This window comes from Manacus candei, unplaced genomic scaffold (genome assembly GCF_025592945.1).
Source record: "Manacus candei isolate 608988 ecotype Guabito, Panama unplaced genomic scaffold, ASM2559294v1 h1tg000003l, whole genome shotgun sequence".
Classification (NCBI taxonomy): Eukaryota; Metazoa; Chordata; class Aves; order Passeriformes; family Pipridae; genus Manacus; species Manacus candei.
Window position 1 is genome coordinate 19,868,500 of NW_026138051.1, and position 22,153 is coordinate 19,890,652.

At 47.0% G+C, this 22,153-nt stretch overlaps 1 protein-coding gene and 1 long non-coding RNA gene across 3 annotated transcripts in view; one reads left to right on the top strand and one right to left on the bottom strand.

The window, feature by feature from the left end:
• The first annotated feature begins 954 nt into the window (after positions 1 to 954).
• LOC127472883 (ras-like protein family member 11A-like) lies at positions 955 to 17,085 on the top strand. 2 transcript variants are annotated; one of them, XM_051791762.1, is made up of 4 exons: positions 955 to 1,704; positions 3,046 to 3,102; positions 5,327 to 5,409; positions 10,037 to 17,085. In XM_051791762.1, the coding sequence occupies exons 1-4, from the start codon at positions 1,548 to 1,550 to the stop codon at positions 10,502 to 10,504; spliced, it is 765 nt and encodes a 254-aa protein (XP_051647722.1). In that variant the 5' UTR covers positions 955 to 1,547; the 3' UTR covers positions 10,505 to 17,085. The 2 variants fall into 2 exon arrangements, with proteins under 2 accessions (XP_051647722.1, XP_051647732.1); XM_051791772.1 differs by having other exon boundaries at positions 955 to 1,692.
• LOC127473010 (uncharacterized) overlaps positions 11,127 to 22,153 on the bottom strand; it is a 31,890-nt gene continuing 20,863 nt past the window's right edge. The window contains exon 5 of the long non-coding RNA XR_007905234.1: positions 11,127 to 11,218. This is a non-coding gene — a long non-coding RNA (uncharacterized LOC127473010). The remainder of the gene's footprint in view (positions 11,219 to 22,153) is intronic.

Below are 22,153 nucleotides of genomic sequence, written 5' to 3' on the forward strand. Positions count from 1 at the left end.
CAGATTCCTGTGCTGATTTCACTGGACTGCTTTGCCCTGGAGCTGGAGTTTTCTAAGGGCAGTTCACATCCTCTTGGTGTTGGTGTGGAAACTGAGGTCATGGCAGTCCCCAGAGCTTTGGGATGATTTCCCATCCTTTTGTTGTATCTCACACCCCCCCCTTGCCCTCCAGACCCTGCTGGGGAGGGCTCAGGCGCGTGCTGGAGATGAGGGCAGTGGTGTGGAAGCCGCTGGGCACAGAGAGGCTGTTTGGTGTCTCCAGCCTCTCCACAGCGAGCCCAGACTACTCCTGCCTGCCAGGAGTGTGCAGAGCACGGGGAAAACCTGCACCTTCAGCTCTCCAGGGGCTGTGGGTGGATTATCTCTGTTCATATCCACATGTCCCACACAGCCGGACAGTCCATGGCTCAGCAATCTCTGCAGCTCTGCCTCTCCTGCTTCTTCAGTCCCCTTCAGAGAAGTCTTTCAAAGATTAAATGCTCCAACTACATTTCTGTTCTTTAATTTCCATCTGGTTTATATCTGCAGTTTTGCTTTATCTGGGTCATTCCCTCCCCAGTGTTCTTCCCTTTTTCTTCCCTGCCCGTTATCCCTGGGAGCTGAGAGCTGATTGTAGCTGCTGTAGAGTTACAGGCTCTCATCCCCACAGCCCTCACAGCCCCAGCTGTCCTAAAACTATGCTCACTTTTCCTGTAGAAGTCATTCTTTCTTCACTCCCTCTGTCTGGCTCACCCTTCCTCAGCTTCCCAAGGCTGTCACCAGTCCTAAATTTCCTTTTCCATGTTTGGAGAGGCTGCAGTGTCCCAACCCAATGCTGATCCAAGGTTCCAGAGGGCCATCAGGACCAACAACACGTATAAACCAGCAGATCAAATGTATCTTAGAGGACACACATGTCAGCTGGGATTTGGGAATAACCCCCAGCTGCCTAAAAACTCGGGGGGTGTAGGGGGGAAATGTGTTTGTTTTCCTGAAGAGGAGTGTCCCATCAGTGCTCCAAAGGGGCCCAAAGGAGGACACAATAGGACAGGGAGAACAACAGAGCAGGGTTGGAGCCCATTGAAAACGCAAAGGAACCGGACAGGCAGAACCGCGTTATTCAGGGTGGGATTAGAGCAGAGCACGGGGTGACCGCATCGTGACGGCTGGAAAACACAAGAATCTCGTGGTAGCAGAGAGCCAAGGGACAGGCAGCACATCAAACAGGCCGTGGGGAGGGAGGCAGCGCGGGGAGAGCCGGGGATGGAGGCTCAGGCTCCCCGTGCCCGGCTCCAGGAATGTCCCGGTTCCCCTCGTGATTGGCTGCGGGATGGAGGAGTCAGTTTTCACGGGGGCTGATCAGAAAGTTCCCTTTTGCTTTCCAAAGTCTCTGTCTGAGCGGAGCCATCGGGAAGAGGAGGCCGGGCGCTCTCACATTCCTGGAGAAAACTGCTCCGAGGAGATGAGAAGGCTCCTCTCCCCAAGGATACACGGCCAGGAACAGGCGCCGAGGGGCCGCTTTCCTTCTTTTCTCCCCCGGGCCGAGCGCAGCAGCTCTCATTCCTGGCATGCGGCTCATCCCTCAGGATACCATGTCCCAGTATTCCACTAACTTCCTCCTGCTGCCCATCCCGGAGTACCCCGTGGGTGACCTTGTGCCCAACAAGATCATCAAGCTCGTGGTGCTGGGCGGCAGCAGCGTCGGCAAGACAGGTAAGAACTCCGGTGTGTTCCCTGCTTTTCCTGCCAGCGGGAATTCCCAGCTCCTCTGCACCTCGTGCAAACCCAGCACCGCAGAATTTGGTGCATCTTGAACATTTGGAGTTATTATTTTTTAAAGTGAAGTGGCTTTGCTGTCGGGGGGTGTGAGCAGCAGAGGCTGAGAGGGGAGGGGCAGAGCTGGGAGTTTTGTGCTCACAGATGATTCTACCTGGCCTTGTGTAAGTTATTGAACTGTGTCTAAATTTCCACCCCCCAAAATGGCACCAGTGGCTCTTATCCCCCTGCTGTATTATGCTATTTTATGCTCTGCAAACAAACAGCAGCGTACAAGAGGTGTCTTTCTGGATTATTCTCCAAAGGAGTGGGAAAGAGGGTAAAATGAGCATTTTTGCTTTTGAATATATGGTTCATGATGTCAGAAGTTATTAAGACCAGATCTGATTGATGACATCTGAGGTTCCACAGGATTTAGTAAAATACTTCATTGGACTGGCTTTGAAGCAGCCACATTTCCCTGTTATCTTTAAGTAGTTTGTTGAAGATCATTGCACAGGCAATTTCATCTAAAGGGGCTAAAAGGGTGACCACTGTGAGAAAAAATGATTGTTTTAAATGAAATCTATGATAAGAGTTGTTTGCAGAATAAACCGTTTTATTTAGCCAGTAATTAAGTGGTTTTGCAAGTTCCTAGGAATCTACTACAGGAAAGCACTACAGGAATATAAGTTACTGTTCCCATGATGGGATTTTAAGTGTTCTAAAGTATCAAGAAAAAGGAAAATGTTCTAATGTAAAAGCAGCACATGTTAAGGGGAATAAGAAGGCCCGGGGTGCTGCAGGAGACACAAGTGTGCAGAGCACATGCAGTTTTTTGCTGGGTGTGATCTGGTCTCACTCCTGGGTTTCAGGAGGGTTTTTAAGACCAGGAAGAACCATCCCATCCATCTCCCTCCCTTCTTGTATGACACAGGACACAAATGTGGTGTTTGGACTAGTTGCAGTCCACTGGCTTGTTAGTCCTTTTCTACATTATTTCAGAGCAAAGCACAGATTGTTTTACCTCCAGTCACAAGGAGCCAACCTCTGTGTCCCACCCTGAACAGCCACACTGAAGGGCTCACTTCCAACACAAGCTGTGAAAAGCTCTGGATCAGGTATCACAGCCTGGCCCCAGATCTTCCTCTGTGAGTGTTGAGAGAAGTATTTGCAGAGTAACATGTGAGCAGTCCAGAGATTAACTTGGTTTCATATGAGACTAATTCTTCCAGGAAGATGCTACATGTGTTCTGCACAGATTGCTTTTGGTTCCCACTAAGGGCCCATGTTTTTGTCATTGTTTTGCAGCCCTGGTTGTGCGTTTTCTCACCAAGAGATTTATTGGGGACTATGAAGCCAACACTGGTGAGTTTGCTCTCTCCAGCAGGACTGCAGATAGTTTGAAAATAAATCTGCTCTCTGTAGTGACTGGTGCACATTACAGGAAAGCCAGGCGGTGTTAGATGTCCATAAGGTGCATATTTTCAGTTAATAGCCTCGAGCTATGAAAGCAATAAATCAACGGCTCATTATTTATGACCCCTTCAGCTATTTTTTTTCCTACTCGATGGAAAAGGATCAGAGTAAAAGGTTTGCTTGGGCACATACCTATACTAAAACACAGACTCAAGGAACAACTAAACCGTGGAAACCCAACGCTGCTCTCCCTGGAACCCCGGGGAAGCCAAAGCAATTCCAAAGGGTGTAAAATGCAGCTCAGGGGTTTTTCTGTGCATTCCCTTTTTTCAGAGGCTGTTATGACCAGGGAGACTTCCAAACTGAAGTTTTCTTCCCCTCAGATAAGCAAAGTGACCATTCATTCCTTGTTTAATGCCGGCACCTCAGAGGGTATGTTCCTGTTTCATTCACAGCCTCTGTTCCAAGGAATGCTGACTGATTTGGCTGGTTTTGTAGGATGGATCACGTCCCCTGTGCTCATTCCTACTGGCACATCCAGCTCACAGTGTTTGGGTGAAGGTGGACAGGATTCCAAGCAGCGATTGGTTCACTTTGGAGGTGCCTGCAGAACTCAGGATGAGGAGCAGGAAAGAGGGAGCAGTACACCTTTGATCTCTGCCTGTCTGATGAAATACAATGTGAAAGCTCCTCCTGACAGCTCCCCCTCGCTGACCCCGGGTAACCCTGATGCTTGGCTGCACTGGTTCTCTTCCTGTTCCGTCATCCCTTCCCGGGGAGGTTGTACATCAAGTCAGACTCGAGCTGTGCAGTGGATTCCTGCCAGAGCCATTGCTGGGAACCACATGCTTTCCTCATTAAGCTCCCAGGCCAACGGCCATGCTGGAGAAGAGCTAAATGTGCCAGAAAGAAGAAACAGGTGGCAGTGGATTTGGGATCACTCAGCCGTGTTCTCCTTCCTCTGGAGAACCTGCTCTTTGGTCACAACAGGAATAACATGTTGGCTGCTCGTGGTTCCCATAAAACAGTGCCATCTTTTCAGCTTAATATCTGACCTGTTTAAAAAGCCCAAAATGAATCCCACAAGGGCTAGATTCCCTCACAGTCCGTATTAAAACATTTTGCATTCAGGTGCTAAATTCCCTTGTATTGTAAATGTTTCTATGGGCTCAGATTCTTTGCCACTGGAATAAACCCACTTGTTTCCTTGAAACAAAGATGATTTTCAGAAGCATTATTGTCACTGGCTGACCTCCCTGTTAATCTGAACTGCTGCCTCTCCAGCAGCTGGGGTTCCTCTGTGTTGGAGCTGCAGCACATTGTTCTAGAGGCAGCAGTGACTATTGTATTTGGAGCAGACAGAAGGGCTGTACACCCCAGCTGTGCAGAAAGCACTTCTTCACATATCCACATGACTTGTGTTAAGTTCTAAAGAAAAATCATGATGACATCAACCTCTGAAGTTGTTCTTGTCACAACCACAGATATTTCATAAGATCAAGATTTAGATTTTCATTGTCACTTAACTCCCACTCCAGTAACAAAATTAAGTTTCAGGCCAGACTAGTGATGGTTTTATTAGAGCTAGATCAGTCCTGGATGGTCTGAACTGGCACTTGGCCCTGAACATGTGTCATCCAGATTAACCAGAGGTCAGGTTCAAAGCATCCAGTCTTTGGGGATTTAAACCAAACTCTGCTAAAATCATGCAAATCCCAAAGAGTATCTGAGTGGTTTGGATACAGTCACTCACTGTCCCAAACTAGAATGCTTTTCTTTTTTAAAGACATCCAGAAAAATGCAGTAGGAAACAGCTCACTCCTCTTACAGACAACATCTAGATATCTTGGTTTGAGATGGAATATAAATGCAGTTCACATTTTATAAAGTGAATAATAGGGGGTGAAACCTGACTGGGATTTATGCCCCCATGTGGAGTATTTAATTCAGTACAAAGAGCCTCTTTCCCAGCCCCCATCCTGGCTGTCCATCCAAAACATCCCCCCCAGTAAATACCCCCCACCACTGAGCCAACAACAACCACTGCCGGGCCGTTCCCTTCCCCATGGGCAGCTACATATCCCACAAAATTCTACTTTCCAACAGTTCCCTTTTGCCTTTCTGTGCTCTTTTCTCTTCCAGTCCCGGACTCACCATCTTCCTTTCCCTCCAGGTGCTCTGTATTCCAGGAAGTTCACCATAGATGGGGAGCAGATCTCTCTGCAGGTGCAGGACACTCCCTTTGTCTCACTGGAGGTAAAACATCTGCTCAGTGCTTTTCCACACAGTTGTTGTCTCATGGTTGCTCCATCTCTAAGTGACTCCACCTAGCAGCAGGAAAATACCTTGGCCTAAACCCAGGACTCGTGGGGGTACCTTAAGCCCCACCTAATAGCCCTTGAGTGGTTAAATCAGGTGCCTTTAAGAGTAAGTCAAAATTAACCCATATCTGTTTCAAACACATTAGTGCATCCCGAGGTTAAACAGCAGGAAAATCATAATCTTGGGAAATCATAACTCCTTGGTTGTTTTATTTCCTGTCAAATGGTTTCTGTCCCTACATGGCAGAAAACTCACCTGCCCAGAGGCCCAGCTGGCTCAGCTCAGACCTTGTTACACACCCAAAGTCTCTCTTATATAGAAAAGTTTCCCTTTCCAAGGGGAGAGGCCTCACAGCAGTTGTCATTTCCAGTGCTTTTTCACTTGCTTTGTTTTTAATTAATTCCTTATTTTTAGGGTGTTGGCATTTATCTACACCACTCTATCAGTGTTTTTTGATATTCTGTTGGACTCAAGGATCTTAGAGGTCTTTTCCAACATTAATAATTCTACGATATTCTAGATTTCATATTTCATTAGGAACCTGTTTCTAGAAACGTTTTTCCAAGCAGGATTTAAGATTAAGATGTCTTTCCTGAAGACCTGCTTCACACGCAGAACAGGAGGATGAAAATAGGGTCAAAGCAGCAGGAAATGCAGTGAAATTTGGTTTTACATGAATAGTGGAAATCTTACGAGAGCAATAATTCCTATAGAATAGCTGAGATGTCATGATAAAATCAGGTCTTCTCTTTCCACCATCAAGCCTAAACTTCTAGGTGTGGCCTTTACCTCAGCCTAAACTTAGACTTGGCCAAACACATCTGGATGGGAACAGCACCTTCTCTCCTCCTCTTTCAGGCCGCCCTGGACAGCTCTGTACACTTGTTTGACCCGCCCAGCCCCAGGGGTGCATTTCTGGGCTGGAGAATGCTCCAGCCTGGGTTTGCAGGACGGGACGAGCAAAGCTCCCCCAGCCTCAGTTCCCATTTCCAACTTCTCCCATGACTGGAAGCAGATTAAGTGGAAAGCTTTGATGAGGTTCCACACTCTGCTGCCTCCGGGGGACACAGAGGGAAGAGAGGAGCCCTCATTTGCTCTGGACACTAAAAAGCAAACAAAAGCTGCTGTGGAAGTGCTCCAGATATTCAAGTGGGACTTCACAGCACACAGGCCCTTTGCCAGCTTGCTAAGGCAGGACCTGCAAAAAGGAGCTGTGAGTGGGGATTAGGCACAACTGGTGCTGCCTAATGAGCCCTTCACACAGGGAATCCCCTCTCCCTTCTATCCTAGGGAGAAAAGAGGGAGTGGAATGATTTAATTCTCTCTTTCAGACCACATATATGTTATTTTCTAGTTCTCTTCTAATTAAGGCTGTGCCTATAGTTCAGTGACTCTACTCAGAGCTCCACAAAATTCCATCTTGCCAACAGCTGAGGTTCCTCAGTCAGACACGATTTTAACTTAGTTAGGAAGGAGTTTCACTTTCTTTGTCCCAGTCAAAGGTCTCGCTGTCCCAACAGTTCCCACAGACACCTGTATCTTATAAAAGCCTGTGTCTGTGTGCATCAAATGGTGCATCTTGCACTCTGCAGGCTGAGTACAGTGTTCCAGGAGGAAGTCATGTGGAATCCCTCGGGATTCAAGCCACCAGAAATGTTAATGTTTAAGAAAGAAACAGAAGCAAGCAGATAACTGGCTTTGTTGGGTGATCCATTGCTGGTCTATACATGGCAAACGGCTGTGTGTGCTTCAAAACCCATTCTGGAGCAGAGATTTCCATTTAAAAAGTAGCCCATTAGCCTTTGATTTTCCCGAATAAAGCATTCTGCTGGGGACTCTGCATCCCTCTCCCTCCCGGGTGGGCCCTGCTGGGGTAACTGAGCATTTCTGCTCATTAGGGCTCCCTGAGCGTTCACCTTCTCCAAACGCATTTCCAAACGCTTGCCAGAGCAATTAGCGCTTTTTATTTCTGCCGTGAAAGGAGTTCGGTGGTGAAAAGAGGCTTCCAGGCCGTGGAGGGTGGTTAATTATCCCCACCCTGGAGGCAGCCCAGACACCAACAGCGCAAATTGCCCTTCTTCCCACAGCCTGCCCCGGCCCGGCCGGGCTGCACCTCATTGGCCTCCCGGCAGGGCTGCGAGGAGGGTCCTGCACTCCACGGGCAGCTCTGCTGGGCTCGGGGGGAGTGAGGAGGGCCTTTGTTACACGGTTTCACAGGATTTACCTCGCTGAGCTGGCAAGGGCAGGGAACGGCAAGGTGTGATGAGCCAATGTCTCTGTGGGCAATCCTGAAATATTCCCAAAGAGCAGTTCGTTGGCAGAACTCCTGATGGAAGTTGTAAGGCTAATTTATACTCTGAGCTTTCAGAAATTCTGCTTCCTTTTTCCCACAGAAGAACTTGTCAGTAGTTCTTTTTTTACTGTCTGATCTGTCATGAAAGAACTGATTATTTTTACTCCTTTTCTACCTCTGCTTCCTGAAGTTGGGCTTTATAATCCATATTTAGGTGCCTAAATGAAAGTGATCTCTTTGGGGTGATTGCTGAGCACATGCAAATTCTGTTAAAATGAGTGTGAATGGCAGATATTTATTTTGTAGATAATGGAGCATATGCTCTAATAGTTGATGAAAATTTCTCGAGTGGAATTTAGCAACAATAATAAAAGTTCGAGCTCTGTATTTATGGTGTTGAACTCACCTCAAAATACCCCTAATTCCTACCAGGTTCATCAAGAGCCGAATACAGAATATTCTTGGTGCCTTGTTGGATATGAAAGCAATGCCAGAGTTCCAGAAATCCTGTAATATTGACAGGGATGTCAGTCCTTACACACCCAGCAGGCCGGCAGTGGCTGCAGCAGGGATCTCCCTGGGTGGGTCACAGCCAGCAGGGATAACAAAGGGCAGAGGATTAGCTGGAAATAGCTTCATCTTGAAAAGTGAGCTGATCTGTTTTCAAGCCCTGCAGTGTCTCATTCAGCTTTATGTTCCCAGTGCTGGGCATTGTTGTGGCTTGTGAGTAGGATGGGGATGGGCTGAGCAAATGGGTGACCAGCAAAAAATAATATGAACCCATCGCTGCTCTGCAAACCAGCAGGGAGATTTCACCTCCTTTCCAGTTCCTGGGATTGGTTCTTCATAAAAAATTGCTTTTTCAAATGCCTTTGACTGTCTGGAGATGGGCAAGGCAGGAAAACCCCTCAGGCTTCACCAGACAGAGTTAGTGAGAACCTCTGTCCATAGAGACTGAATAAAGGATTGGAAAACACCCTAAAATACACCTTGAGGGACAACTGTGTGCCAAGCCTGCTGAATTTTATAATACCCTTTGTGTGCCCAGGACAGTTTTATCCACAACATCAGCGTGAGTTTCTGATGGGTTTGGTACCGTGGAACACAGAGCAAACTTTCCAACAGCAGTATTTTGGCTGTTCTCTTCTTTTCAACCAATTTGCTCTGACCCCTCTCCACTCCACCTTACTGCTGACCTGCAGTATGTTCACAGAATTGTGAGAAATATCTCTAATTAAACTTTCAAAGACGGCCAAATAACATGAAAGAAAGACCTTTAATTTCAGCGCGCTGGGTAACTCAGCCTCGTGACCAGGTCCGAGCACACCTGACTGGGAGGGGACAAGCCTTTTTAAGGTCTCTTGATTTACGTGACTGCCAGGCTCTGCTCACCTCTTCCTCAAAAGGCAATCCTTGCCTTTTGGTGGGTTCATTGCTTGTTCCCATCCACCTGGCAGGTTGTTTCCCTGCCCCTGGCCGCATGGTCCCCTGGCAGTGACCCAGTGGGTCTCACTGCCCTACATGCTTTCCGATTCACCTTCCTACTAGACCAGTAAGCAAAACAGTGAGTCAGCAGTAGTAACAGTGACCAGAACAACATGCAACCCACCAGCTCCTGACCACAAAATGGCTCTTCAATCTCCCCAGATAACCTCCAGGTATCTCAACATGAGGTAACCATGGAAATCCCTGCTTGTAATAAAGCCATCTTATTTATTTTTCACAGAATCACAGAATTACAGAATCACTGAGGTTGGAAAAGGCTCTGAGATCATCGAGTCCATCCTGTGCCCCATCCCCACCTTGTCCCCCAGCTCGGAGCAACATCCAGTCCTTCCTTGGACACCTCCAGGGGTGGGGACTCCACCACCTCCCTGGGTAGTGCCTGCCAATGCCTGACCACCCTTTCTGTGAAGAAATTCCTCCTGATGTCCAACCTGACCGTCCCCTGGCACAGCCCGAGGCCGTTTCCCCTTGTCCTGTCCCTCATTCCCTGGGAGCAGAGCCCAACCCCCCCCCCCCTCCCGACTCCCTCCTCCTGTCAGGGAATTGCAGAGCCAGAGGGTTCCCCCTGAGCCTCCTTTTCTCCAGGCTGAGCCCCCTGGCCCGATGTGACGGGGGTGTCCCCTGTCCCTGGTATGTTGGGAGAAGTTTCTGCCGGTGCAATGACCAACAGCCTCACCCCGACCCCACGCTCCAGTCCCGCGGCACCGCCGTGGCTCTCTCTGCTCCCTGTTTTCCTAACATCCCCCTCTTGCTTTGGCACAGGATGACACCGACAGCATCTGCTGCCAGGAGCAGATAAACCGCTCCATCTACTGGGCCGACGGCTTCGTGTTCGTGTACTCCATCACGGACTACGAGAGCTACCGCGTGCTGCGCCCGCTGCACCAGCACATCCGCAGGATCCACCCCAACGCCAACATCCCCCTGCTGCTCGTGGCCAACAAGGGCGACCTGCTGCGGGCCAGGCAGGTGTCCTCCAAGGAGGGGCTGCAGCTGGCCGGGGAGCTGGGGGGCACTTACCACGAGGTGTCGGCCCGGGAGAACTGCGAGGGCGTGCACGAGGCCTTCCAGCAGCTGTGCCAGGAGCTCAGCAGGATCATCGGCAGCTGCAACGGAGAGAAGCGCCGCGGCCTCCACCTCATCCGGCCCAAGTCCCCCAACATGCAGGACCTGAAGAGACGCTTGAAACAGGCCCTGACCTCCAAAGGGAAATCTGCCACCGCGCTCTGAGGGAGCCACAGCAATTGTTTTCCCCAGAAAGGCGACGAGCTGTAACAATTTAGGTTGTGTGAGAGGCTCTTCCACTTGGTCTTCACATTTTCCTATAAAGTCTGAGCTGGTTCTGCAAAGAAACCTGCAGAACTTACTGGGTCTGCAGAGGAACTCACAGAATTTGCTCTTTGAGACAAGAATTTGCAAACTGCGATTTTTAAAAATAGGTTTTGTCCCCAGTTATTTCCATTTTGAAAGGGACATAGTCAAATGGTTTAGTCTTCAAAAGTGGATTTCATTAATAAAAGTAATTAAATCCTGCTTCTCTTGGGGATGGTGGTGTTCCCAAACACAGGCAATGAACTGCAGCAGGGCATGAGGAGAACGTGAGCTGTACTGAGCAAGCAAAAGGTACGAGATTTGTTTGGTCACAGGAGTGGAAAATAAAGGCAAAAAGTCAATGAAGAGCATAAATAGCAAAAAGTAGTAACTGAAAGGTTTTAAACGGCGGTTTAGAAAGTGTTCTTAGAAACTTAGGGAGAGATTTGTTCAAATGCAAGCTTCAGCCTTACAGGGTCTCTTCAAAGGGAGCTTTTATATCACTATTTTTCCAGGTTATTTTTCTTTAAAAGCATGTTGACTGTTTTTGAAAGCGATTATTTGGGCAAAATAGGTCCTTGGAGCAGCATTTTGTAGGCAGTTTCTCACACTTCTCATTCTTTTGAAGGCTTCCTACATGGCAATAAGAGAGGGACAAATAGATCAGAGTGGTTTAAAATCTGCCCAAAACCAGACTGTATTGATCAAGAGCAAGGAGGTCACCCAAAACTACTGAACTTTTTTTTCCCAAGCTAGTTAGACTTCAAGTTCAAGATGCTGTTTTAAAGAAACAAGGCCTTCATGTGAAGTATGTTTAAATCATTAGTTTTGGGGGCTTTTTTGAAGATGAAAATGTTTTATGATGCCTGAAATTTTTGGCTTCATGAATTCCTGATTTTGTTGTTTTCCTGAAGACCAGACCTCCCTGGGTACCTCACAGAGCATCCAGATCATATTAACATACACTTCAGTGGCAGTGCCTCAGTTGTGTCCCAGCATTCCAAAGATTTGAAGCTGTATCCCATGAGCTGCCCTGGTTTATGGGTCCAGTAACAACAACATGAACTTCCATAATTCTGTTCTCAGTGAGAGGGGTTGGACCAGGTAAAATTCATGATGCAACAACCCTTCCTTCAAACAGACCTATGTGAGCAACTCACAGGACCATGAAGTGAAGCTCAATGATTTATACTCAGAGACACAGAAGGGAACCTCCAGGTTTGATGGATATACAAAAACACTCCCAGCTGCAGTTTCAGCTGGAAATACTGAGCTAAATCAACCTTCTACTCATCCTGAGCAACACAAATGTAAATTGAATCTGATGAGGATTTGTGGAGCCCAGGACTTGAAAATGTATTTTGTATTTGTTGTGTCCCCACATTAGACAACTCTGCTCACCTGGATTGCCTTTATCTAGAGCTCACTTTCTGGTTTATTTATTGTTCTCCACAGCTGGGCATTGAGAATGTCTTGTGTTCTGATTAATTTTAAATTCTTTAATTCCCACAAATGACCTGCACCTGTTTTTAAATTCAGTTTCAAGTGGTGGTAGGAGGAGAAAAGGACTTAAGTTCAGTCACCCAGATGGGGTCTCCAAGGATGTCAGGGGATTTCTACTTTGGCTAACGGTTAATTAACAGTCTGATGTTTGAGCAGTGTCACTAGTCATCACAGGCACTTCAGAATGGTATTTATGGCACAGAATTTCAATGTTTTAAGTTACTGATAGCACAGCTCAAATATTGAATCTAAAGATTCAATAGCTCAAATATTGAACCCAAAGATTCAATATCATGAAACAGAGCAGTTTGTCAGAGACATACAAACCGAAGTATTTTTCTACTGGAAAAATGATCACCAATTTTGAATGGCAATTAAGTATTTTGCCATCCCAGGGCTGTATAACAAGGGCTAAATGTGCTGAAGACAATTTGCTGACATTTGTTTTCATAAAAGCCTAAGAGGTTTTGGTGCTCCAGCCTGTGAGATTTGTTTTAACTCACTCCTTCAGCTCTGATCCTTTCTTATTTGGGAAGAAAGTTCATCCAATTTCAAACCTGTCAAAGTTTATTTTCATTAGTGATTAATAAAACCATGCAAGGTTTTTCCTGAGTAGTGGATAAAATGGCTGCTATATGTCTCACATCTTTAAATATTCCTTGTTTACACTAGACTAAAATATATTGGTTTCCCTTCTTGCAATCTCAGACACCCTGCTTTGGAAGCACACACAAATATTCCTTACATAAGTAAGTATTCCCACATTCCTGTTGGGAAAAAAATGCTACATTTTAGCTAAAGCAAAAAAATATTGAAACACTTAAGTCTTCTCCTAAATACTAATATGTGGCAAACATTTATTCTGCTACAGAAACTTCCGTGTTTCCTTTGTTTGACCAGCAATACAAATCCTGGAGTGGCTTTGACACTGGTTCTAAGCCAGGGTGTACCATCTCCAGAAGGCAATAAAGCTCAGTATTTATTTTGGGGGGCAGTACTTGAGCCCCAGAACATCCCTGCGCCACTGAAGGCAATGGCAGGAGGAAAAGCAGGGAGAAAAGAATGCTATGGAATCAAGTGCCTAAAAATAATCATGTAAAAGATCAAAGTTTAGTCATGTAGAACCTGATCCTGAATTAGAAACTTCAGGCTGCCAGGGAAAAACATGTATTCACTGAAGGTTTAAATTAACCCGAGAGAGAGAGAGAAGGTACTTGACATAAAGTCAAAAGAGGAAAGGAAAAACAGATTTGGGAGTGTGGGGTGTTTTTCAGATATCAAAGAAAATTCTCTTCTCAGTTACATTGATTCAGTCCGGATTAACCCCACTGCCAGCAAGAGCTGGAGAATTTCTTTTTTTGAATTTTTTTCCTCCATCCGTCATCATTCTCCTGAGCACTTTAAACCTTCAGCACCATCTGGTTTTCAAGATGCTTTACAGCTGGGTTTGCTTGGGCACAAAGCAGCCGAGTGACTTGCCCCAAGGTTACACAGCTGAGCAAGCACTTGAGAGGAGCTCAAACCCCGTGTCCTTTGTAATTAATTCTCAATCCTTTACAGCAGCTGCCAGGCCATGCACCTCCCTCCAGGTATGCACAGAGCACAGAGAGTTGTGTTACCCAAGGATGTAATTAAAAGTTGGGAGAAGTGACGGAAACAACAGGCTGTGGTAGGACCTGACTGAGCTGAAGGCTGGCACTGAGCAGTTACAGCAACCCTGGGAGTTATTGAGGGGATTTGGAAATGGTTATTTTCTGCCCTGTCGCTGACAGTTGCATTTCTCACACGTTTCCAGTGGTTCCCCACGGAAATACAGTGGGACCTGGGAGATGGGAAAGTCAGGCTCTATTCTTAACTTTTGCTGTGACTTGCCTGCTGCTCTTGGCCAGATCTCTTCACTGGAGTCACTGTGTCCACAGGTGAGGGGAAGGGTATGGACACGTCTGTCACACCCTCAGCACCCACAGGAGAGGGTCAGCCATGAGAAAGAAAGGAATTGCCCACACTGCAGCAGGGAGAGACGAAATATTGACAGCAGAAGTCACATCTCACTTCTGCATTCCTTAAACACTGAGCTGTCTGGATCCCACTTTTACACTGAAGCAGAGGTTCAGAACAGAAAATTCAGACCCTGATTTCAGGGACCAGCTCAGACAGGAATGTTTGTATCCAGGGCACCTGGCTGCTCCTAGCATTGGTGTCAGGTGTACAAATGAAGAGGAAAGAGTGACTTCCTGAGGCATCAAAAGGAATCTGGGCTGCACCAGGAATCCGCTTGTTTTCCGAGGCAAACTGGAAGGCTGCCAGCTGATTGTTTCTGCTAGATTTCTCTCTGCCCCCTGGTAAGGTAGAAGATTTTGAGTGAGGGTCCCCCTGACCGTGGCAGAGCTGTTTGCAGGGCCAGCACAGGCCCTGGAGCAGCAGAACACAATGGCACACTTGCTAACTTTGAGCTGTTGGTGCATTCTCAGAGTGCTCTGAGCTGGGCCTGTCTCCTCTGGGGCCAGCACAGGAAAACTGTGTCATTAAAGTTACAAAAGATCTCCAGTTTCACTTCAGAAGCCTCAATATCAGGGACAATGGGGCTAGAGAATATGATCCAATCTATCAGTAGTGGAGGCAAAGCAAGACTCTTCCTTTGGTAATTCCCCCCACCTTGTTCTCACTGGCTCTGCCCTCTTTGTCCCTCTCCATTCATGCCTTTGTTCTCATTTAACTTAGCAAGCAAAAACTTCCTCAATTCTTCTTCCTTTGGTTTAGAAACAGATTTTTTGCTGGTTAGTTTCAAATTTATTTCCCAATATTTGAACTCCAAACATGGTTTATAGAGAAAGAAAAGTGTCTACTTAGTCTTTTGACCTTATTTACACAAAGCATTTTACAGCACAGCTAAATGAAGTCAGTAAAACTCTGTATTTAGACAAACTCTTGAATTCCTGCCATTTCTCCCCAGTGCTCCCACTGGCTTAGCCCAATGTTTCCTTCCCTTGTTTTGTGCTTGATATTGAGCTCATTAATATGGTCATTGCTCACTTAAACCTGCTCAGTTCTTAAGTTTTGCTGCTCCCTCTGAAATCCCTTTGGTTCAGCCAAGCAGGTTCTCTTCTCTAAGCAGCTGTGTAAGTGGTAGATGAGCTCAGGACAGCTGGGGATTTTCTGCTTTGTCAGATTTTTGCCCATTATTGAAGATTTTAGAATAAACAGCAGCATGGAAAGCACAGCAGCAAACCCAGTTCTAGTCTCCCTTCATCTGTCAGCCTCCTTTGGTGCAATAACTTCATCCATCATGAAGTGGACAAAGTTCATCCTAAATGATGGTGCTTCAGTTTTTCCTGCAGATGGAAAACCACCAAATATGAAGCAGAGAGATGAGCTGATGGGCTCTGTAAACCCTGGGACCCAATTCGTTCAGGAGCTGTCATACCAATCTCCTTTTCTTTAGAAGATACATTTTTTACATTTTCCTTCTTATCCAAGTGGGTTTCAAGTCTCAGGCTCTGGATCTCGTCACAGAGACACTTCCAGTCTCCTCAGGCAGGTCAGGGGGAAGCTGCACATTTTCTGAAGATGATGCCTTGTGCTGTTATTATGGATGATTGTGGAGACTGTTCCTAAGGACGTTTTTCTTCTCTCTGGGCAGTCATGCAGAACACTCACAATCAGTAACCAGTCATTTTGAAAAGATATTAGGGGTTTTTTTGCTGAATCTGGAGACACACTGTACCTTCTCTGCTGGTTACAAAGCTCACCAGATAAGCAGAGGTTGGGCTTTTTCTGGGCTTTGAACTCTCACAAAGAGGGTTGAATTATGTCACTTTTGACTGGGATCCAGGTTTCCAGATGCTTGCAGGAGCCACCACTCCTCACAGTGTTCTGCACTGCATTTCACTTCAAAGCTCAGTATTTTCCTGTGCCATGAGGAAAAAGCAGAACTATTTTGGAATATCCCACTGAAGTGCAACAGCCTCTCCCCTTGCCTGCCTCTCTTTGGTGAAGATCGTGGTTTTACATTTGCTGGGGACTGAAACTCATACTCGTGCTCTCTGAGCAAAGGGCTTTGACCAGATTGCCCAGAGGAGCTGTGGCTGCCCCAGCCCTGGAAGTGTCCAAGGCCAGGTTGGATGGGGCTTGGAGCAACCTGGGCTAGTGGGAGGTGTCCCTGTCGATGGCAGGGGGTGGGATGAGATGCTCTTTAATGTCCCTTCGAACCCAAACCAGTCTGGGGTTCTATGAGTTTGAATGAGCAAGAGTCTTTGTTTCATTTTGATTTCACTCTTTACCCAGCAGAACAAGGTACACTGTGCACACCTCAGCAGCTCTGGGGCTGTCAGCAAAGAGCAGGGGGAGAAATAAAATCTTTAAATTATGTTGCTGTCTGCATTTGATTTTTGATAAGAGAGACTGAGCCTCCCTCGAGCTCTGGGAAAGGTAACAGGCTGGTGGCAGTGCTGGATATAGAGACAGTGGTGATGGCAGTTCTACCTCAACAGTCTGTGCTCCCATCCCTCAGTCTGGGAATGCTGGGGGAGGTCAACACTTGTGAGAACCTCCCCAGTGCACAGAAAATGGTTACTGGGAAACCATGGGCTCTCTGGGCCTGAATCAAAATGTTGTTTCTGTGAACTCCTCATCTGGAGCTGCTCTGCTGACATGAAACAGCAGAGCCCAGGCCTTGGAGAGCCATGGGGTGTTTCCCATCTCCATCCTTCAGAGCAGTGGGGAAACCCCACGGCCTGAGCACCTCCTGGCCCACATGGGTCCCCCAGGGCAGAGTCACTCCTGCTCCTGCAGGGCTGCAGTGGGATGGCTGGTCTCAGTGCACATGCTGGGATAGCTCCAGCAGGGAATGGAGGGTTGGAGTCTCCACTCTCAGCCACCCTTTCAGCTGCCAAGACCACCTATGAAGTCCAGAGTCCAAGAGCCAGCCCCAAATAGCAAATATCTCTGAGCAGTGCTCATCAGTCAGTGCTGGAGAGCAGGAACTGGCCCTCAGGAGAGCCACGATCTGCCAAAAGAGCAGCTTTTAGAACCCAGAATACATGTTTGTGTCAGGGCTGTGAAGTGATACATTTTCTATGTAAGTGCTATTCTGCTGGTGTTATTTAAAGAAAGCAAGAGGTTTTGTTTGTAAATCCTGCCTGCTAAGCATTGAGTCCTCATTTTATCTATTTCTGTAGTTTTAATTTCAGCCATTTGCACTTATGAACCTCAAACTGGGGAGTGAAGTGAAACACATGGAGCCAGAGGTTCATCTCTTTGTACTTTTGGCAGTGCACATTTTCCCCACACTGCAAATATGTCTCAGCACTGGAAGACCCAAGAATTGGGAGTAGGGCTGAGGGCAAATGTTCAGTTTACAAAGCCCAGACACCTCTGAACCCCTGTAAGAGCCCCTGGTAAGACAAGGACATACATCCAAAAACCATCAATGCTCGCCACCTATTTCCATGTGGTTTGCCAGGAGTTTGGAGCCAAGGCATCACAGGATGAGGGGAGAAGGCTGTCAAAGGGTTAAATGTTTCCTGCCTTTAATCTGGAATCACGTAATGTGGAATGAATGTTTCAGCTCAAACTGTTTCCTCACTCTGACAGTTCCATGGTGTGAGGTCAAAGTGTGGGAGAGATGGGAGAGGGGGAGTGTGGATGGTGAGCTGGTGAAGCCAGAGGAGCACAGGGACACCCAGGGAAATGGGAAGGATGGTTTCCCAGGCACCTCAGCCCAGCTGGGATGGCCCTGGTGGAGCCATGGGCACAGGGTGTGTGGCTTTAAGGACTTCCTGCCTCTCCTCTCCCAGGAGTTCCTGCTCTGCTCTGGGCACAGTTCCCACGCTACAGGAGTTTCTCACAGTGTCCCTGCCCAGACACAAAGTCCCTCAGTCCTTCCTGCACCCTGCAAGCTCAGGAGCTGGGACTCCTTTGGGGGTACTCGTGTTTGTTTTTCCTTCCTGTGTGGATCTTTTCCTGTGCTCCCAGGTCTGTTCTGTTCCTCCAAAGGGCTCCACTCAGCACAGCCAACTTCAGTTTGCAACCTCATCAGATTTCCAATTCATTGGATTTTTCAGACCAACCTGATCTCACATCATTTCTCACACAAAGAAATGGCTTGCTTTGGTTTCCTTTGCAGGACCAAACCCTCATTCATGGCTCTCACCATGTCCAAACATATTTCTACATGTCAGGGCATCACATTTATCTCTTTCCATGTAGTTTTCACCTTCTCTGCCATGGGCAAAATTTCCATCTGGGGAATTTTTGCTTATTTAATGTTTTGCCAATCAACATAAACTTCTAATCATTGATACAGGGATTCAGAAAAAAAGAGAGCATAAACAGTTACACAAACACTTAATTAAATGCATTATACCACTGCCTCTTAAGCCAGGCACAACAGCCTCAACCTCCCTGGCTTACTCAGTCCACCCTAATTCCTTGTTTCTCTCCCTAAAACACATCAGAGCAAGGGCACCATGTGCTCCTTTGGGGGCTGGTGTTTTGGCATGTGGTGGGGTGTCACAGGCACATGGCAGCACTAACTGAGTGCACATCAAGGCAATAAACCCTACAATTTATGCCCCACAGCCCCCTCCCAAGGGGCAGAGACCAGGACATCCCCCTCCCCAAAGGATGGCAGGAACACAGAGAGGTTTGAGAGCTCAGCCTACTGCTGAGAATAGTAAATTCTGCATCTTCCCACCAAATTATAAGAAATGTCTGAAGGGAATCAGCTGACAAATCCTCTTGCTCAACACCACTTGTCCCTAAGCTGCAGGAAAAAAACAAACTCCTTTCATGGCAGGAAATCCTCAGGCCAGTTTGTCACCAGGATTCAGAAAGATTTAAATAACAGAGCTGCTAACACTGGATTTGGAGTGGTGAATGATACAGCCAGACAGTCTGGGCAGGGAGCATTTCTGGGGGCTCAGAGGTACAAATCCTATTTTTAAGGCAAACGTGGCTCCTAAAGCTTCCAGGATAAAGCTCCTTGAGGAGGGTTCTAGAAATCTTTTTAGGAGTTCTATGTTTCTTGTGAGTTAGGAAAAGGTCAAACTCCTGCCCACAGCTCCAAACATTTTATTTCTAAAATGGGCCATATGAAAGTTCCCTGGGTCAGACCCACCAGTTTTCAGCCTTTGAGCAGAACTTAAAGATCCTAGTTTGTATCTCTTTATATTTGATATCTCTCTGTGTATTTTGGAACATCCTTTGTGGGATACTACCAGTTCCTCTGACCCCATATCTTCGCATTCCCTTTCTCTGGGGCTTGTTTTCCTGCCAGTGCCAGACCAAGCAATCCAAGGGAACAGGAGCACTCGATGGTGCTCAGGTTGTCCCACCCTTGCACTTCAGTTCCCATAGAATTCAAATATTTCCTTCCCCTGTGAAGTGTTGTGAGATATATTGATCAGAGCCCCTGTGTGCAAGGCAGGTGTCCCTGTTTTCAGTATTCAATTGCTGCTCTCCTGTGTGGAGAAGAGCTGATAGTTTGTTATTAATAGAGCAGGAAGTGGGGATTAGGCTTTGCTCTCTAATTACAAACAAAAGATACAAGAGCTCTGTAGCTTCTCATTAAACCTAAGAATGAGCAACTGTTCTGAGGAAAGTGAATCCCAGAAGCAGAAACCCAGATTGATGTGTCTCAGGGAGCTGAATTAACACAGGGCCAGGCTTGGCAGCCTGCCTCCTCCTCACCTTGGGAGTGTTCTCCAGGGGGCAGGGCTGGGACAGAGCTGCTTTCGCACAGGCTTTCCTGTTGCAAATGTGCAGGCTGGGATTTTTTATTTTATATGTGCCTTAGCCACATTTTCAAGTGGTGTAAATTGCTGTAGCACCAGGAGAGTCGTGTGGATCAAAAGAAATCCAGCTGCTGGCTTTTATTAAGTGAGGATTTACCCAGCCTGGAGATCTCCCCCAGCAGAAGCCATTCCTGAGGCTGAGAAGGCAGGTTTCACACAGGCAGAAGAAACAGGGCACACATGTTCTCAAAGCCCAGATGCATCTGCAATGGCAGAGAGAGCCTTGCAGAGGAAGCCTTAGCGCCTGCTGGCCATCTCCATGAAGTTTGGAAAAAGTTTGGAGTTGTGTAAACAGAAGCTCTGCATGTTTGGTGCCCTCTGATTTGCTTTAAACTCCTCATGCATATTTTGCATTCACTTTCCAGGAATAGCCCAGTGAGATTCATCCTGGCGCAGGAATTCCTAGTGACTGGGATTGATGGCTTTAGGATATCAAGTACCCTGTTGTTCAGCACCAGACTGATAGGATGGATGTGGGAGTGCTGATCCAGCTGTGGGAGTCCTAATGCAGCTGTGGGCTACTGGACTGTCATAAAACAACTATGATATTACAGCAACAACCCAATAGATTATTTGCAGGTGCAGCAGTACCTTTCTGTGGAACAGAAGGTGGTGAGCTACCCCCGGCCGTGCTGGTACATCCATATAGACCCGGAGGCAGCATAGCTCCTTTAGCAGAGAGCTGCATTCCAGTTAATAATCCCTATTTCACTGCAAAGAGGAGCCCTGTGCTAACACAGCCCTGCTGCTGCCAGTCTTGGGGCTGGTTTGGTCGACATTCCCTGAGGACTCGCTGCCCCACGCTGCTCCGTGGTGTGAGCTGGACATGGCCTTGGAGCTCCACAGCTGGGAATTCACTCTGGAAATGCTCACACACTCACCCACCCAGCACAGAGACAATGCAGTGGGATTGTTTTCTAAGTGGTCATAATTAACAAAGCATAGCCCATATAATCACACAGCACTGCTTGACATCAGTGGAAAAACACACAGCAAAAGGAGTTACCTCCCCACCGCTTTTGAATGGCACCGTAAAGCAAATAATCTCCCCACAAGAATTCAAGGAGCAGAAGAGCCTGAATTCATCAGCAGCCCCATCCCCCGCCCTCAGAGCTGCAGCAGTGGTCAGTGGATGCTCTGGGGTAGGAGCAGCCTCATGAGTGCTGCTCACTTGCTGTGCTGGGAGCTGGAGATGTGGCACGAGCAGTGTCCTGGGAACAGCTCAGCTCTCCAGAGCAGCACATTTGTCACAACACCAGTGGTGGCAGGAGCTGTGCCTGCCCACAAACCCAGGTCTAGCAAAGAGGACTCCCTGTGCTGTCATTTAGCAGGGCATAAAAGCTACTAGGGAGTGACTGATGAAACCAGTCATGGAAAATTTAGGCCATACTATTTAAATTCGGGTTTATGGTTATGTTCCTTTTTTGGTGTGTTTCCCTCCCTTTGCTTTACTGTTGTTTCTGATGCCGATGGCAGCTACACAAATATCCAGATCTCTGAGTGCTCTTCTGACTATTTATGCCTAATTTACCTCTCAGTGTTGCAGCAAGTCCAGATGCCCCAATAAAGATATCATCCCAACCTGTAAAGAAAAGACCAGGAAATAAAATGAACTCTAAGGAGCCACTTGGCTTAGTCCATTATGTGAGTTTTATGAAGTCCAAAAATTTTAAAGACATAAATTTAGTACCATCATATTTCAAGCCATTATAGAGCAAAAAATAGAGAGCCTTGCCATTGTAAACCTGTTCTCCTATTACCAGTACTTCTGTATGCATCAGATTTTTCATTTGATTTCAGTGGATCAGCTTGTTGAATAAATTTTTGCCTTGAAATTCTAGCCTCTTTTAAGGAAGATACTTTAATCTCAGTTCTAAGAATGGAACAAAGGAGTTTGAACACTGTCTAGAGCTAGAGCTGTGGTTCCCAGATCACTGGGGGCTTACAAGGCCAGGAGAAAATACCTGCAGTTGCCCTGCAGAACCACACTGTCCTTTCTAAAATTCCCCCTGAACATGCTGGGCAGGTGCATGGTAGTCATGTGGTTATGGCTGACAGCTCTCTACAGCCCACAAACCTGGGCATTGGGAATCTGGTTAATATATTCTACAATAAATTATTATTCTCGATTCTCCACTTGTGCCTCATTGCTTTAACATCCTCTCCACACACTCCATGGAGGCAGTTCTGTGGCACTGAAAACTCAGGGCAGTGTTGTGCCACTTGTGAGTGGCAGCAGGGCTGTGGGAGGGGTGTTCTTTATTCCAGACTT